Consider the following 16,549-nt stretch of genomic DNA (forward strand, 5'->3'; position numbering starts at 1 on the left):
AGCCAAGAGACCCAGAATGATAACACTGTTTCTGGTGATGTCTCTCGCAAACTATGGGATGCAGCAGAGGGTAACGTGTCCACCGAGTGTGATTGGTGATATAAATTCTCCTGTGAATTTTTGCCAGCCAGCGGATCACCTCATTGGTGGAATCATATCTCCAAGATTTTTTGAAAATCCATATTCCTTCACCTTTTCAAGAAACCCCTTCAAGAGAATTGAGATGTAAGTATTGATGTATTGATGGGGCATATTTCTGCTTCCAACTGCCCTCCAGTTCCCTTGATGTACCTGTGTGAACCCTGTTTTCCGGTAGTCTATTTTTGTGTGAAATTTTTGATTTGGTTTTATCATTAGAAATCTACAGTTGAACAATTTATATAATCGTTTCATGAGATTCTCTTAATCTCATGACTCCCCCCCCCATCCCCTACATGGGTCCTTGTAACAGAATTTAAATTTACATATGCATACGTTCCCCACAATTTTCATTTTCCAAATTATCCATAATCTTCATCACTTTACAAGTGATTCTTAGAGTCCAGCTAAAGTTTTGATTTGCTTGCAACGGTCTTCTAAGTAAATTATAAAATTTCCCCATTCTTTTTTAAAGTCCTTGTCTTGGTTCCTGAGTCTCCCGATTAGTTTTGCCATTTTGGTGTAGTCCAGAAGCTTGGCTTGCCATTCTTCCCTAAACGGGATTATTTCTTCCTTCCCTCTTTGGGCTTGTAGCACCCTTGCAGCTGTTGTTGCATACATAAACAGTCTTTTCTAACTGGATTGAGGGTAACTGTGTGACACACTATTTTTGCAGATGGGAGGTTGTGAGGAGCTCGCACGTTCTTTCATTTGCCCTTGCTGTTCAGGATATCAATGATAATCCCAAACTCTTACCAAACATCACCCTTGGCTTCAGCTTGTATGATACCTGTTTTCATGGAAGAATGACTTCCGATGCCCTGATAGACCTGTTTTCTGGTGGGGAAATCAGTATTCCAAACTACAGGTGTGGAAGACAGAAAAAGCTGTTGGCTGTTCTTGAAGCGGGTGAATCCGACATCTCCACACACATTGCAAGCATGTTGGGCATCTACAAGATCCCACAGGTAAGAACTGGGTTCAGGTCCAACACACCAGGCAACATATGCCACCTAGTCAGACTGTAGGGAAAAACTTAGGATAATGTAACTGATTGTATTGCTTACCTTACATTGTACACTGCTTTGTAACATTGTCTTTTATGAAGTGAAGAGCCATATAGAAATAAATTGAGCCTGGAACCTTTTGCATAGTAAATACAACAACAACAATCTTTATTACGGTCCAGAGACCAACAAAACATTACAAATCAATAGAGAGTTCATACAGCCTACCTCCAGGTTAATTTACTATGTGTCGCATAGTAAATACAATTGTTTAATGTTCATTGAAATGGGAAATGAATAATGTGTCTGTATTGTATACTGCGAAGCATGGCTGGAAACTTTCATTGCTTGTATCACAAGGTGTTTAGCTCATCTATGTATATGCTAACCTGGCAGGCATCCCTATTGGGTAGGGTGCTCTTTGTCCTTAGCTGCTGAGGAGAATGGATGTGTTTTCTCTCTGTCTCTAGCAAACTGCCTGAGGCTGAATAAGGGCTTCAGTGGAGAAGAGATGGAGCTCTCTTTTTAGCCCAGAATGCAATATATTTGTAATCCATGTTATTATCCCATATATTGGGACCAGTATAAGATTTATGCAACTAAGCGAATATGATTCTGGTTGTTTTCAAGTTACGTCCTGTAGGTAAAGCATATTTTTGATAGAGTTACAAGCTTGGTGGATCAGGGGAATTCTGTGGACATAGTGTATCTTGATTTCAGTAAGACTTTTTAAAACATCCCCCATAATATACTTGCAGAGAAGTTTGGGCTGGATGAGGTAACTGTTAGGGGGATTTGTAGCTGGTTGACTGAGGGTCCTCTCCTGTGTTTGATGCAGCGTGGACATGCATTGAGAGGGTCCTCTCCTGTGTTTGATGCAGCGTGGATCCATGCATTGGTGACTCAAGGCTCCATTACTGCAATGCACTCCATTATTGCCAGCATGTAACTCCACTGCTATAAAGTGTGCTCTAGTGGCCCAATCACTGTTAGTGGTTCCCAATGGCTCAGATGCAGAGTTTGTATCCAACAGGAGCCATGTGTTCAGTGTTATGGACCCAATGTTATCAAACTCCTTTCCAGCTGAGGATTGGCAAACCACTTCGCTATTGACTTTCTGGGGCCTACTGAAGAGGTTTATTTTGTTTTATTATTTCAGCAGGCATTTTATTGAAGTCTGATTTGAAAGTTTTACCTTCTTGATTTTTTTGTATTGCCTCTTTCTAAACTCTTTAGAGACTACTGCAGTTAAGCAGTATTAAAAACTGCTTCAATATTGATATTAAACATTCTTTTTTTAAAAAAAAAAACCTAATCTGTCAGATTCACCCTAATTAAATTTACCATCACCTTTCACATAGAAGTATCCAATCTTAGTCTTAAAAAAACAAACCACCAGTCTCTTTTTCTTTCCTCACCAGCTCAGTTATGGCTTTGTTCTTAATGATAAAGCCCAGTTCCCTTTTGTCTACTGGATGACCCCAAAGCAAGAAACTCAGTACCATGGGGTGGTCCAACTCCTCCTGTATTTCCGGTGGACGTGGGTCGGCCTCTTTGCTCCAGACAATGACAACGGAGAAAGGTCCCTGAGTACCTTGACGCCTCTGATGATCAAAAAGGAAATTTGTATTGCCTTCACAGAAAGAGTTGTACATAAGACTTGGCTATGGATACCCCATGAACTACCTGCCATGTGGAGAGAAGTCAATGTATTTGTTTACACTGCAGACTCTCAGTATGGACTTTTTATAATCATAGAGGTGGAATCCTTACTTCAAAGGTTACAGAATGGAGGGAAAGTCTGGATAATCACAGGTCTTCAGAACAAAATCTCATTATGTGATACTGACTGCTTCTCGTATGTGCATGGCTCTTTGTCCTTTGTAATGAAGACTAGAAAAAGGACAAAAAAGGACTACTATGAGCCAATGTCCCCAACTAGTCCAAGCTGCATGATAAATGTATATGATTGTTCATATTCAAAGCATGCCTTGTCCCTGAGGGGTTTAACAAAATGCAGGGAGAAGAAGAATCTGAAGTTGTTGCCCCAGGAAGAGGTGGAAAGAATTCAGTCGCAAGACAGCTACATCAATTACTTGAATATCCAAGTTGTGGCTCAGGCCTTAAATGCAGCATATTCATCCAGATCAAAGCGGATTTCGATTGTGGGAGGAGGAGGCAGGTTGGAACGTCAAAGTCTATGGTCATGGCAGGTATGTCCGTTCCATTTTGGAAAGGATTGTAAGATTTCTTACTGTCAGCCAGATTCCGTGTTGTTTTATGTTTTCCTGTGATTTTGATTCACTCGCAGTCGGTTTGCTTTTTTCAATTTGTTGTGTTGCTGCTTTTTCATGAGTTTCAAGATTCTTGGCCTTGTGGTTTTCTGGAAAGTTTCTGTGCTGTTTTTTTTTTTTTTTGAATGCAGCCCTGGGGCCCCAGCGCTGAGTGAGGGAAGGCTGGGCCAGGGCGGCAAGCAAGCAGGTAAGGGATGTCGCCCCCCCACCCCCTAGCCTGCTCCACTTCTGAGAGGTCCCCGCCTCAGGATCGGGCAGCAGCGTTGCTGCTTGCAGGGGAACAGGAACTGGATTGGGGCTGCTCAGCTGGGGAGGTGCAAGCTCCATCACACTTTCCGTTGAGGAGTTCAGGGCTGCACAACCCTCAAGGGAGAAGTTTAAAGGAGCCCCCACCACTGCATCAGATACCCTGAAACCCCATGAAGGCACCAAACAATTTAACCCCTGTGTTTCAAACAGTAGTCAGTAATATCCAAGGCAACACAATGACCAAATACAATGATACGATATCAATATGCACTATTTATATAATACGAAATATATCACTTCCGGGTTGGCGCCATCACCGAATGGCGGATTCCCTCCGAGCTCCGGAGGGAATCTGCTTGGCAGGGGTCGGGTCCTGTCGCGCCGGCGACGCGGGGACCCTCAAAAACCACGGGCGCCAAAGCCCGTAGACCTGGTGACTCGGCGGGCACCGTTAGCGCCCCCGACCCACGAAGGAGCCTTTTTAAAGGCTACGGAGCGGGCGACAGGGAGTGGCGCGGTGCTGTGAGTCTTCTGCTTCCCCTGCCGAGCGAAGCCGCATGCCATTCGATGGAGAGTGCTGACTTCTTCTTCTAAAAAATTGGACTAACTAGAAACAAGAACCCATGAGTAATTGGGAAATTGGACTAAAAATCTTTTTTGGATTCGGTACGAGCGGGGGAGGTGCAAAGAGGAAGTCCGTCTCCCCCTAATTGTAAACAATTTAAAGCAAGGATTTGACAACTAAGGTCGAGTGAAGAGCCTTTCTTTATTGGAGAAAAATCATTAATTGCACGGATTGAGAATATAAGTAATTGTGCTGGAGGATGAGCTGACTTTTTGAGTGAAATTGCCACTCCCCCCGGGACCGGGAGTGATCCGTGAGAGGAGCCTGCTGAGGAGATACAGAAGATTTTGACAGCTGTCAGATTAGCTGTCAAAGTCGGAAAAATAGAGAACTTTATTTCTGATATTTTTGCTGGTTAAAATAGACACAATATAGTTACAAGTTGCTGAAAATAAGAAGGATTGAAACAAACTAACTTGACTTTTGGGCTGGAAAGTGAAAGGAATATTGAACAATCAGAATCCCCCTAGAGGGGGTTCAGGGACATTGCAAGAATGGAAATAGGTCGGAAAATACTAGCTGACCTGGACGAGGTTGCTTTTCTCATGAGAAAGTTGCAAAAGTTGTATGAACAAGGTCATGTTTTGTCTACAAGTGATGTAACTTCGAAGTCAATAGCAATTGTATCCACAGAGTTGGAACAGGATTTGAGCTACAAAACCCAGGCAGCTGAACAAGAAAATGAACAAGAGGAACAGGAAGGAGGGGCTGCAGAACAGCAGAAGGTAAAGGAGAGCCGGAGGCCTGTCAACATGGATGAAAATAAAGATTGGAAGAGGAAAATTTGGTTTTCCTCTTCTTAAAAGGACTTAAAAGAACTTAAAAAGGAGGAATGGAAAGATCTCCTTTTGTGGGGATCTGAAGATCTATGGACCATAAATTTGAACAAGGTGGAAGTTGGAGCCTTTGGACTATTTGGACTTAAAACGATTAAAGAACAAGATTTTAGCTCCAACCCTAAACAGGGAGGTCTGGCTGGAAGGAACATGGACATTATAGGGACAGTGTCCCTCCGAGAGCTGGTGTTAAATACAAAGGACTTCCAAAGAAACCGGCAGAGAGGGACTGAGGGAGATTTGAGAGCCTCGGACGTGAGGTTGCCAGGCTGATAGTAGATGGATTAATGGATTTTGGCTTGGGGATCGAAACCGGGGAAGGGAGGGTGGGGTTTGGAAATCCAAAGGGTGTCTGAATCTTTTTTCCCCCATATCTTTCTTCTTAATTTTTTGTTGTTATTAGTACAAAGATGGGGAATTCGTGGAAGGGAAATTGGGTCGACCTTAGGAAAATTTTTAAGTATAAATGATTGATGTTTATGAGTTAAAAGTTGATCTATAAATTGAATTAAATATAATAACAAATTAAGGTTAAAAATTTAGGGTTAAGAACTTGTTGGATAAATATCTTGGACATGGAATACAAGAAGGGGAGGTGAGGGGAAGTTCTGGAAAGAAGTTATTGAAAATCTGGAATGTAATGAATGAATTATTATTATTATTTTTGCTTGTTTTTTGTTTTTTGTATTTCTTTTTTGAAACTTTAATAAATATTATTTTTTAAAAAATATAATACGAAATATATGAAATCACATAAACAGAAAAATTATGAATCTCTGAAAGTCACAAATAATGCACTCTTAATGGATTCTCTTGAAAACATAAAACCAAATAAACTTAAGTCTTATAAGTCTCTGAAAGTCTTTCTCTGAAAGAAGCAATGTATCAGATTCTTATCTGGTGAAAACAGGTTGTAAAGCTTTGTTTATGGCGTCCAACGCTGCCGAAGTAGCTCGCAAACAGATGTTGTGAACAGAGCATGTTCGGCTTCCAAAAGAAGTTCCAAAACCAGAACATTCATTTCTAGGTTTGAAGTGTTCCAGTTCCAAGTAGTTCGAGAACTAAGCTGTTCGAAAACTGAGGTACCACTGTCTTTATTTTCCCCAATTTGAACTGTTTTTATTTCTCCCCTCTTGGGTTCACGTTCTCTCAATGCTGGAGTTTCCTCTGTCATTCCAGCTTCATCCTTTCTTGAAAGAAGTCCGCTTCTATACTAATACTTCAGCTGATGGACAGTACTTGGATGAGGATGGGGCAGTGGCCGCTGACTTCGATATTGTGAATCTGGTGCTGTTTCCCAACAGTTCTCTTGCTAGAGTGAAGACTGGGAGAATAGAGAGACAGGGGTCCTCAAATATGAAGTTCACCATTAATCCGGAAGCAATTGTGTGGCCCAATCTATTTCAGAAGGTATGAGAAATTATATCTGTCATTTTATTAACTATGGCATCTGCCACGCTCTAACAACATTTTGAATAATACATATGATGCTTGGACTGCAATCTTGTGCTCACTTCCCTGCAGCTAAGTCCCACTGAGATTAATGGGACTTGCTCTTGAGTAAACAGGTATAACCTTTAATCCAAAGGCAAAATGCTACTGACACTTTCTCCTTGGTGCTCAATCTCTTTATGTCTAGACAGCGCCTCATTCAAGATGCACCGAAAGCTGTCTCCCAGGATTTGCCAAAAAGGTTCAGGAAGGGAAGCCGCCGTGCTGCTATGATTGTGCTCCCTGCTCAGAAGGGACAATCTCCACTCAGGAAGGTAGGGGAGGATCTCAGAGGAAAGGACCTTTGATAGGAGGATGGGGCTAATTTCTGAGTCACTACAAACATGATGTTATTAATGGCACCTCATGAATGAAATACCCTCTCCAGGGGGGCTCCCCTATTGCCAGCCTTCAGTGTCCCCCCCCCAACACCAGGAAATCTTATTTGTCCATGTGCTCAAGCATGTATTGATCTGTATTTAATGATGTTAGCTCCTCTACAGAATTTTGATTTGTGGTTTTTATATAGTTGTTTTCTCTTTTTTTTCAAGAATAATTTTTTATTAACCGACCAATCACATCAAATCAAACCAAATTACATAAATTCCAAATTACACAGCCGAATTTTAAATTTTTGTTGGGGGTACCCATATTTCAAGTTCCGAAGGGATCCAATCAACTTCTTGCTTCTTACTGCTGTTTTAATGTCCACAAATCTAACCTTATGATGTTCACAGTACTATCCAGTCCTTTCTTATTATTTTTCCACATCTCTTGTTGTTATTTTCATATATTTTTCCTTTCTCTTTGTGACCTCTGATAGTCTCCGCAAGCTGGTTAGAACAGTTTGTAATCCTGCGTGGATATTTTTTTTTAATCCAGTAGCCATATCCAGACGTTTTCCATGTAACATCACTTCCATACATCAAAACAGTCTTAGCGTCATTAATCTTCAGCAATCTGCCTCCTTTCTCAAAACCTCTGAGGAGATTCACTAGGAATGCAGTCTAAAAACAAGTCCATTCTTCCTCCCGGCTATAAATCCTTTGGCAAGATGGCGACTCCGAATTAATTGCTGCACCATTCCAAAAGCTCTTATTGCTTCTCGGTCTCCATAAAGCATACTTTTGGTTAAAGTTTATCTCCACCTTAATCATCCTGCTTGGGTCAGTTCAACCGACGGTACTAATGAAGAGGGGTTCTTGTAAATCACATAGAAGGAAAGTAAAAAAGGTCCCCCCCCCCATTCAGCCCCGTTGTCAACATACCCCGCCTTTGGTGTATCTTCATCGTAAAATATTCCTGTTTCTCCAGCCTGTCGTCTTCTTTCGCAGAGGTCACTTAAATTAGCAGACTTCACTCCCCTTCTTCACTTGAAATATGTGCATTTGCTTCTTTTGTAATTAATTATTCCAAATTGCTGCAACTAGTGCGCGATCAGAGACAGTGTCCAGGAGAGCTGAGGTCCACATGGGGGCATTCTGCCTAGGGCCCTCACCCCCTTCTTTCGAATTAGGGGGTGATTTATGGGCACAGCAGGCAAGGGCAGTGTTCCCCATTTCCTTGGGGCAACAAGGGAGGCTGCCTACTCCCATAACAGCCTCTTAATTACCCCGTGTGGGTCGGAGAGATGGTATTGTCGGCCATCTTCTAATGCGCCCCCTAGTGGCCCCCCTATATAGTTGTTTTCTCAGTTCTCATTTTGGCTTATACTACTGAATCCATACAGTTTTAGAGTTAGACAGGTGAAACATCTTTCAAATCCACCCATTCATCAGTAAAGATTAACTTATAAGAAACCTCAAGGATTCAAGATCAAAGCATCATGTTCTAAGAGAAGCCAGTGGGAATGAATTGATGGATCGATTCTTTTCTGGCTGTGAATGTCTGCCTCTCTCCTTCCCTACAAAACAATCTTTCCTGATTTCTCCCAGATGCCCACCTTTCCTCAGAATTGAAACAGCATAGGACCATTGTAGGTGTGTGACTGATATTAGGATACTGAAGTGTCTTTTCCTCTATGCAGATGCTGATGAATGCACCAGTTGTCCAGAAGATCAGCATCCAAGTGAGGACCGAGATCAATGTGTCCCCAAAGCGATCATCTTCCTGTCCTATGAGGAATATTTGGGGAGCCTCCTAGCTTCCCTTTCTCTCTTCCTGTCCTTAACCACAGGCTTTGTTGTAGGGATCTTCATTAAATACAAGGAAACTCCCATAGTCAAAACCAACAACAGGGACCTCTCCTACATCCTCCTCATCTCTCTTCTGCTTTCCTTTTTGTCCTCCTTCCTCTTCATTGGAAGGCCAAGGAAAGCCACCTGCCTTCTTCGTCAAACAGCATTCAGCAATATCTTCTCAGTTGCTGTCTCTTCTGTGTTGGCAAAAACCATCACTGTGGTGCTGGCCTTCCTGGCCACAAAGCCAGGAAACGCGATGAGGAGATGGCTAGGGAAGAGTCTGGCCAACTCCATTGTCATTTCCTGTTCCAGTGTCCAAGTTCTCATCTGCACCATCTGGCTGGGGGCCTCTCCTCCATTCCCAGATTCTGACATGCATTCCCAGCTTGGAGAAATAATCCTGCAATGCAATGAAGGGTCTGTGTTCATGTTTTATGGCTCCCTCAGCTACATGGGCTTCTTGGCTGCCATCTGCTTCACGGTGGCTTTCCTAGCCAGGAAGCTACCTGGAAATTTCAATGAAGCCAAGCTGATCACCTTCAGCATGCTGGTCTTCTGCAGCGTTTGGGTCTCCTTTGTGCCCACCTACCTGAGCACCAAGGGGAAATACATGGTAGCCGTGCAGATCTTCTCTATCTTGGCTTCTAGTGCTGGGCTTCTGGGCTGCATCTTCATTCCCAAATGCTACATTATTGTACTGAGGCCAGATCTGAACATGAAAGAGCATTTGACAAGAAAAAGCTAAACAGGACATTTGATTCTTAGCTGTATGGCTACCATAGAATCATAGAATTATAGAGCTGAACGTCTCCGTCTTGATATTTGATTCTTAGCTTGAAGGATATCATAGAATTGTAGAGTTGGAAGTCCCCACCTGAATCTTGAGTGGAACCACAGCTTTTTGTTGGTAGTGTTTTCCAGAAGGCTCCAGTAAACTCCACAAATATGTGTGTGTGCATGTATCCTCATCAAAGTTCCCTTTGTTCACTTGTGATGGGCAGATAGATAATTTGCAGTAGACCTCTTAAAGTTTCTGATTCCTAATTCTTCACTAATGGGAGTTGCCCATTGCTGCTTGAAATCATTCCTGTACCAGGCTCTTCTTTCTTGAGTTAGACTGCACATTATTCATAGCTGAATTTCCTAAGCTGTTTAAGACATTGTCAACTGAATTGCTAAAGTACAAAATGAACTTAGCTAAATTAGAAGAAAAGGGACATTAAACTAGCTACATGAAGGGCATAGATAAAAGGTCATATGGGAACGGTGATACACATAGTTTGTGGAAAAGAAATATTTTTGGCACGTGAGTGTTGACGAGGATCAAAAGTGCAAGAGTAGGAGAAAGTACATGGAAGGGCATGACGGAAACGATATTAGGTAGTCAGAAATGAGATAAGTGGTCTCTGGAGAAGTAAAGTTGTCGTTCTGGAGGTCCGTACTTAACCTGAAACTGTTCTTAACCTGAAGCACCACTTTAGCTAATGGGGCCTCCTGCTGCCGCTGCGCTGCTGGAGCCCGATTTCTGTTCTTATCCTGAAGCAGTTCTTAACCTGAAGCACTATTTCTGGGTTAGCGGAGTGTGTAATCTGAAGCATATGTAACCTGAAGCGTATGTAACCCGAGGTACCACTGTACAAGATGCATGTGATAATGGCCTCATGTTGGCATGTCCTGGTATCTATGCTAACCAAAGGGAATGTGAACAGTTTGACACCAGAAAGGTCTATTTCATTGGCAAAAGCAAATTTAAAGTATAGCACCAAGTGTTTTTACACCAAGAGCTTGTCTCCTCTTCAGAAGTAACTGAATCTGGACAAAATACGTCCCTCTGGAAATGTTTTTCCTGCTTTGCATGTTTCAATCTCTGTTTCTCTTACTCCCCACTGTATTAGGAACTCTGATTCTTGAAATAAAATAGCATTTTATTACCTATTTCTGGGGTCTTCCTGTATGGTGTTAATAGCTGGCAAACCCCTCACCAGTATAGAATCCGTATGGCTGAATCTACACACATCAAAAAGCAATTCAGTTAAATGTGTTGTAAACTTCATACAGGGAAATCCTGCTGGTGAATGATGGGACTCCACAGCGCCATCTGGTGTCACAGTGTTATAATGCATATAAAGCACTTTATCTTTATGAACATAGCTGAGTCCTATGATAGCGGGAAGGAGATTCCTGAAGCCAGACATCTAAGTTTGATTAATTCTTATTATTTATTAAATTTCTATAATGCCCATCGGCCATAGATGTCAGGGTGGTTCACAATATAAAAATACAATGTAAAAAAGACAAAAGACATAATAAAGATAAGAACAAAAACTAACCAATAATCCTGCACTCAGAAGACATTTCAAAGGGCATTAGATGTCAATCAGCCTAAGGCCTGTTTAAAAAGGAACGTTTCGCTCGGCACCTAAAGGTGTACAATGAAGTTAGCAGCCGAACCTCCCTGGAAAGCATTCCACAAATTGTGTCCTTGAGGAATCCCCTGGAATCTTTGTGACTCCTCTAAGCCCCTCCCCATTGTCTATTCGGTTATGAGGTAGTGAGAGCAATCACCTTTTAATCCCTTGAAAATAACATGGAACTGAAGAAGGAAGTTAGATGAATGATGCTGTTTCCCACTTCCTTTTACAGCTTTATGTGTTTATCAAGGCTCACATTAATTCTCTTGGTTTATCTGAGAGTCTGCAACATTTTCTGTCTTTCTGTCTCTGGGATTGTGGTTGTCTTGCAGGTACGGGGGGAGTGACCAGAATGTGTGGCACCCACAGGACTATAACATATCCAGTTGTTTTTAGGGGCCTAAAAAGGTTGGTAGACCCGGTTAAGGAACAAAGACTGTAAAAGTGGGACTTAATAGAGATGCATAAAATCATGGAGAAAGCAAAAAACGAGAGGCTTTTCCTGGAAAATTATTACTCGAAGAGGCATTCACAGAAGAATTCACTTGGAGAATCTAGATAGAAAATAGGAAGCAATTTTTTGGATATTGTAGCCCAATGGAGAAATTCACTGACACAGGAAAGAGTGAAGAAGTGTGCATGCACACAAAAGCTCATACCAATAACAAACTTAGTTGGTCTCTAAGGTGCTACTGGAAGGAATATTTTTATTTTGTTTCAGCTGCTAACTTAGACACTTTTAAAAGACACATGACTTCCAGAGTCAGAGGCTGCATATCTCAGAATGTCAGTTGCTGGGATCAACTCTACTGCCATCAGCTTGGATGGATCCCAGAAATGTCTGATTGGCCACTGGGTGCAACAAGATACTGCACTGGATTAAGCTTTGAACTGAACCAGCAGCAGGACTCTTCTAATGCTCTTGTCAGCAGCAAAGTTCATGCTAAACTCTCACTCACCACGTGACCCATGTCAAACTTTGGAGCAGCAACCTTGTTTCTTCCCAAACATGTTTATCTCCAACTCTGCTCCTGCCCCTCAGGCCACAAAGAGACTTCAGGTTGTTGCAGAGATGAACTTCCTTCCCCTTATAATTATCAACATCATAGTGATTTATTCTGCCTTGTTCCTGAGGGAAAAGTTGGTGCACAGAAGATCACCTGTATCAGAGACAGACTGAATGACAATGGAGAGTAAGAGGGGTGGGATAGATCTGTGTGAGGTTTAATGGCTCTGAGCACTACCCATATTGGATAAATAAGAGTTTTTTGGCTTCTTCTGATGTAGCTGGCTATGGGGGAGAGAGGAACACTCACAAGAGAGGTGTAGCCGTCAGTCAGAATGAGATCCCAGATGCTGATGCTGCTCATTTTGCTTGAATCCTGTGGAAACCTGAAGGCAAAATGCCCCCTGAATCCAATCCGGGAAGGAATCAAAGCACAGAATTATTTCCAGACTGGCGACTTCCTCATTGGCGGGATAATAACTCCAAATATATTTTCTATTCAACTTCCATACAACTTTTCACAGCCCCCATTAACCAGGTTTAAGAATGAGTAAGTAATTATATGCAGAAGGACGTCACGTTTTTCTACTGCACCTCAATGGCTCCTGGTTACTAGGAAAATAGTCTCCATTTTAGGGGTGAGGACTCTGTGTTCTTCCAGATGTTGCGGGACTGCAGCTCCCATCACCCCTGATCACTGGCCATGCTGGCAGGGGCTGAAGGGAACCTGAATTTCCCAGCAGCTAGTGGGTTGCATGTTCCCAGATGAGCTCTATTTTTACCTTCTGTGCTGCTCTGTTGCTTGTTGAAGAACATCAGTGTATAAATGAACCTGATCAGGGTTCAAAATGATTCACTGAATGATCACAGCTGCATTCATGAGATGAGTGGGACACTGGAAAAAATCCTACTTTGTGTTTCTGGTATGCAGGTGTATGGGAAATAGCACTTTCTGAACACTTGACCCAATGCAGCAGAGTTTTTAATGGACCGGAAAATAAAGCCAAATTTTTAAGCATGTGGTTGTTCTTTACAGATCACATTAAGAAGCCAGCACAATTATTGCAACCCCCTATAACACATGTATCTCTATGGAGAGGGCTAATTAAACAGTGAGCCTATTATGTATGTACCTTAAGGTTACTTCCAATAACCTATACTCCAAGTGTTGTGTTTGCTGTTCATGTTAAGTTTATGGTGTTACTGTTGAAAACCAAAAGAAAACGTATTTAAACAGACAAAACAGAGGTCTTTTATGCTGATATGCTGTCTAAAATAACTTCCCAGAAGATATCAGCAGACTTGGTGTCTGCGACTGCCATTGCAATGAGATTGAACAGTTCCCACAGGGAGAAATATGAATGACAAGGAAACTATCCTTCTGGATGAAATGCTAGTTTAAGTGGACATTATCTCAACCTGGAACTACACAAGAAGCCCCTTTGATGCAGAATAAGACACACAATTGCAAGCTTAGCCAAGTTCAGTGCTTCTGGGAATTAATTTGGCTCCAGGGATTTTTTTCTCTGCTTCACTCCCCCCTCCCCAGCAGCAACCCACATTCCTAAGATTCCCCCCTCTCTGCTGTGCCAGACACCTGAATTCACTTGCACATGAGAGACGGAAGGAAATCCATCCTTCTGATGGTTTGTTTCACAGAAAGACTGGTTGAAACTGACCTTTATTAAATAAGAGCCCAATCCTAATCATGCCTATTGAAAATAAGCCATACTAATCAAATAGAGCTTCTAAACAGACTTAGCTCTCCATTGCAGTTGGCTCTTTATGCAACTCCTTTGAAGCCGCCAATACGAGCCTTAGCAGCCATGTCCCCATATTTCTCACACATTCGGAAAGGAGAATGTTTTCTTCATTTTCCTTCTTTGAAGATGTGTGCTTCTCCTCTTGAGAAATTCTTATATTTTAATTCTTAGGTGGCAAATGGATTTTCATCTTGTGAGAAGGGTATGTCTCTTCTCACCCTTCAAACAAACATACAGACTAGAGTCCCCCTATTGCAACAATGAAAATCCAGACACAAAAGTTATTTTGAGTTATTTAAGAGGAAATTCCAGTGATTACCACCTGGACACTGTTTCCAACTGCCGTCTTCCTTCTATGTCCGTATGGCAGCCCTAATGCAGACCATTAATTGGGAATCAAATACAATTTATTTTCATTAAGTGGTGAATGGTTTTAATTGATTGATTTCTTACAGTATGTCGGATAGGTTCTACTGGCATATCTTGTCCTTCTTGTTCACCATCCAAGAGATCAACCAGAATCCCAGGCTCTTACCCAACATCACCCTGGGCTACAGCCTCTATGAGAACTATTACAATGCAAGGATCACTTCCGACGCCATGCTAGACCTGCTTGCAGGTGGGGAAAGCAATATTCCAAACTATCGCTGTGGAAAATGGAATAAAATCTTTGCTGTTTTTGAAGGAGCCAATTCCATCATCTCCAAAGTGATTTCAACCACGTCAGGCATGTACAAAATCCCACAGGTATGAAGGGTGGGGCATGGAGGGACACGAAAGAGGTTCAGCAGCAAAATCAATTCACTGTATCGTCAGCAGAGTCAAATGAAAGGCATCAAAGAGGGAGAAAATCCTGAACTATGTTTAGCTAGATAGCTCAGTTGGTTAGTGTGTGGTGCTGCCAATGTCAAGCTTGCAGGCTTGATCCCCGTATGGGACATCTGCATTGCAGGGGAGAGGACAACATGAACCTCAGGGTCGCTTCCAACTCTATGATTTCATGTTTCTTCCCTGTTTAGGGAAGCTTTTAATGTTTAGTAGGTTATGGTATTTTAGTGTTCTGTTGGAAGCCGCCCAGAGTGGCTGGGCAATCCTCGCCAGATGAGCGGGGTTTAAATAATAAATTATTATTACTATTATTATTCTTATTATTAACACGGAGACTTTGCTAGGGTTGCAGCCTCCCAAAGTTTCAAAATAAAACTATCAGCCCCAGTCAGCACAACATTTGTTAGGTATTAAGTATTTCAGGCTAAATCTGTTCTTTGAAAATGAAACATTGTATTTTTCCTCCCCACTCCAGATTAGTTATGGCTTTGTATCTGGGGTTGTTGATGAGAACACCAAAGTCCCTTTTGTCTACCGTACGGTCCCCAATGAAGAAGTTCAGTACACAGGGATTGTAAAGATTCTCCAGCATTTTGGTTGGACGTGGATCGGCCTCTTTACTCCAGAGAATGAGAATGGAGAAAGGTTCTTGAGTGCCATGACATCTCTGATGGCCAGCAATGGAATTTGTGTTGCCTTTTCAGTAACAATACCAGACAGGAATGAACCTGGGAGGTTCACACTAAGTGAATTAATTGCCCTACGGAGGCAGACCACTGTATTCCTTTGCTATGTAAACGGTCATTTAGCACTGCGTACCCTCATGACACTAGAAGAAGTACTTTGGAAACAAGAACTTGGGTCAAAAGTATGGCTCACAACAGCTTTTCAAGACATTGACATGAATTTGCTTTATGGTCCCAAGTCCTTGAAGTATATCCATGGTTCATTCTCCTTTGTAATGAAGACCAAAATAAGGAGCAAACGTGACTGCTGTAAATCAGAGTCCCATCTTTTTAATCTGTTTCGGCAAAAAGCATTTAGTTGTTCATACTCAAAGCACGTCCTCGATGTAAGAGGTTGGACAAGATGCAGAGATGTGGAGAATCCGGAGGTGCCGTCTGAAGAGGAGCTGCAGACTGTTCTATCTCAAGACAGCCACAGAACATACTTCAGTCTCCAAATCATGGCACATGCTTTAAATGTTGCCTGTTCATCCAGATCAAAGCAGATGTTGATGGCGGGTGGAGGAGACCAGTTGGCATGTCAAAGGCTACAGCCATGGCAGGTATTTCCTTTCATTTTGTAGAAATCAAAGTTCTTTCTACCAACTCTACAATAATCCAGCTCCTGGATATATAGTGTATTTCGTAAAATATCAAGGTGGTCTACTGCAATAAAAAACATTAGACCATATAATAAAACCATAAGAAGCCAAAATAAGGTAAAAGCAGACGTCCCTCCACCTGGAGGGTGGCTGTTTAGTCTTGCCAGTAGGAGAAGTTGTGGCACAACAGGAGTTTTGAGTTCCAAGGAAGCAGAGATGAGGCATCTAAAATGCTTTCCAAGTTTGGATGTTTAGTCCTCCATAAATTCCAACGGGGCCAGGTATGCCTGGACTTTTGAGCTCAAAGGGAGAAGGGATGAAATGTCCAAAATGCTTTGAAATGCTGGTGTTTTCCCTGTCATTCCAGCTTCACACTTTCTTAAGAGAAACCCGG

At 42.1% G+C, this 16,549-nt stretch overlaps 1 protein-coding gene across 1 annotated transcript; it reads left to right on the forward strand.

Moving 5' to 3' along the window:
* The first annotated feature begins 16 nt into the window (after positions 1–16).
* On the forward strand, positions 17–9,565 carry LOC114591110 (vomeronasal type-2 receptor 26-like). Its single transcript, XM_077923591.1, has 6 exons — positions 17–225; positions 815–1,106; positions 2,567–3,358; positions 6,329–6,559; positions 6,789–6,915; positions 8,667–9,565. Exons 1-6 carry the CDS (start codon positions 17–19, stop codon positions 9,563–9,565), a joined length of 2,550 nt encoding a protein of 849 aa, XP_077779717.1.
* Positions 9,566–16,549: the final 6,984 nt, after the last annotated feature.

Source organism: Podarcis muralis, chromosome 2, assembly GCF_964188315.1.
Source record: "Podarcis muralis chromosome 2, rPodMur119.hap1.1, whole genome shotgun sequence".
Classification (NCBI taxonomy): domain Eukaryota; kingdom Metazoa; phylum Chordata; class Lepidosauria; order Squamata; family Lacertidae; genus Podarcis; species Podarcis muralis.

What these genes read in the sequence shown, in the direction of transcription:
- LOC114591110 (XM_077923591.1), top strand. Translation starts at nt 17, where the DNA reads ATGATAACACTGTTTCTGGTGATGTCTCTCGCAAACTATGGGATGCAG. An exon ending in GCATCTACAAGATCCCACAG is followed by an intron (nt 1,107 to 2,566) that starts GTAAGAACTGGG and finishes TTTCCTCACCAG; the next exon opens with CTCAGTTATGGCTTTGTTCT. An exon ending in GGCCCAATCTATTTCAGAAG is followed by an intron (nt 6,560 to 6,788) that starts GTATGAGAAATT and finishes CTTTATGTCTAG; the next exon opens with ACAGCGCCTCATTCAAGATG.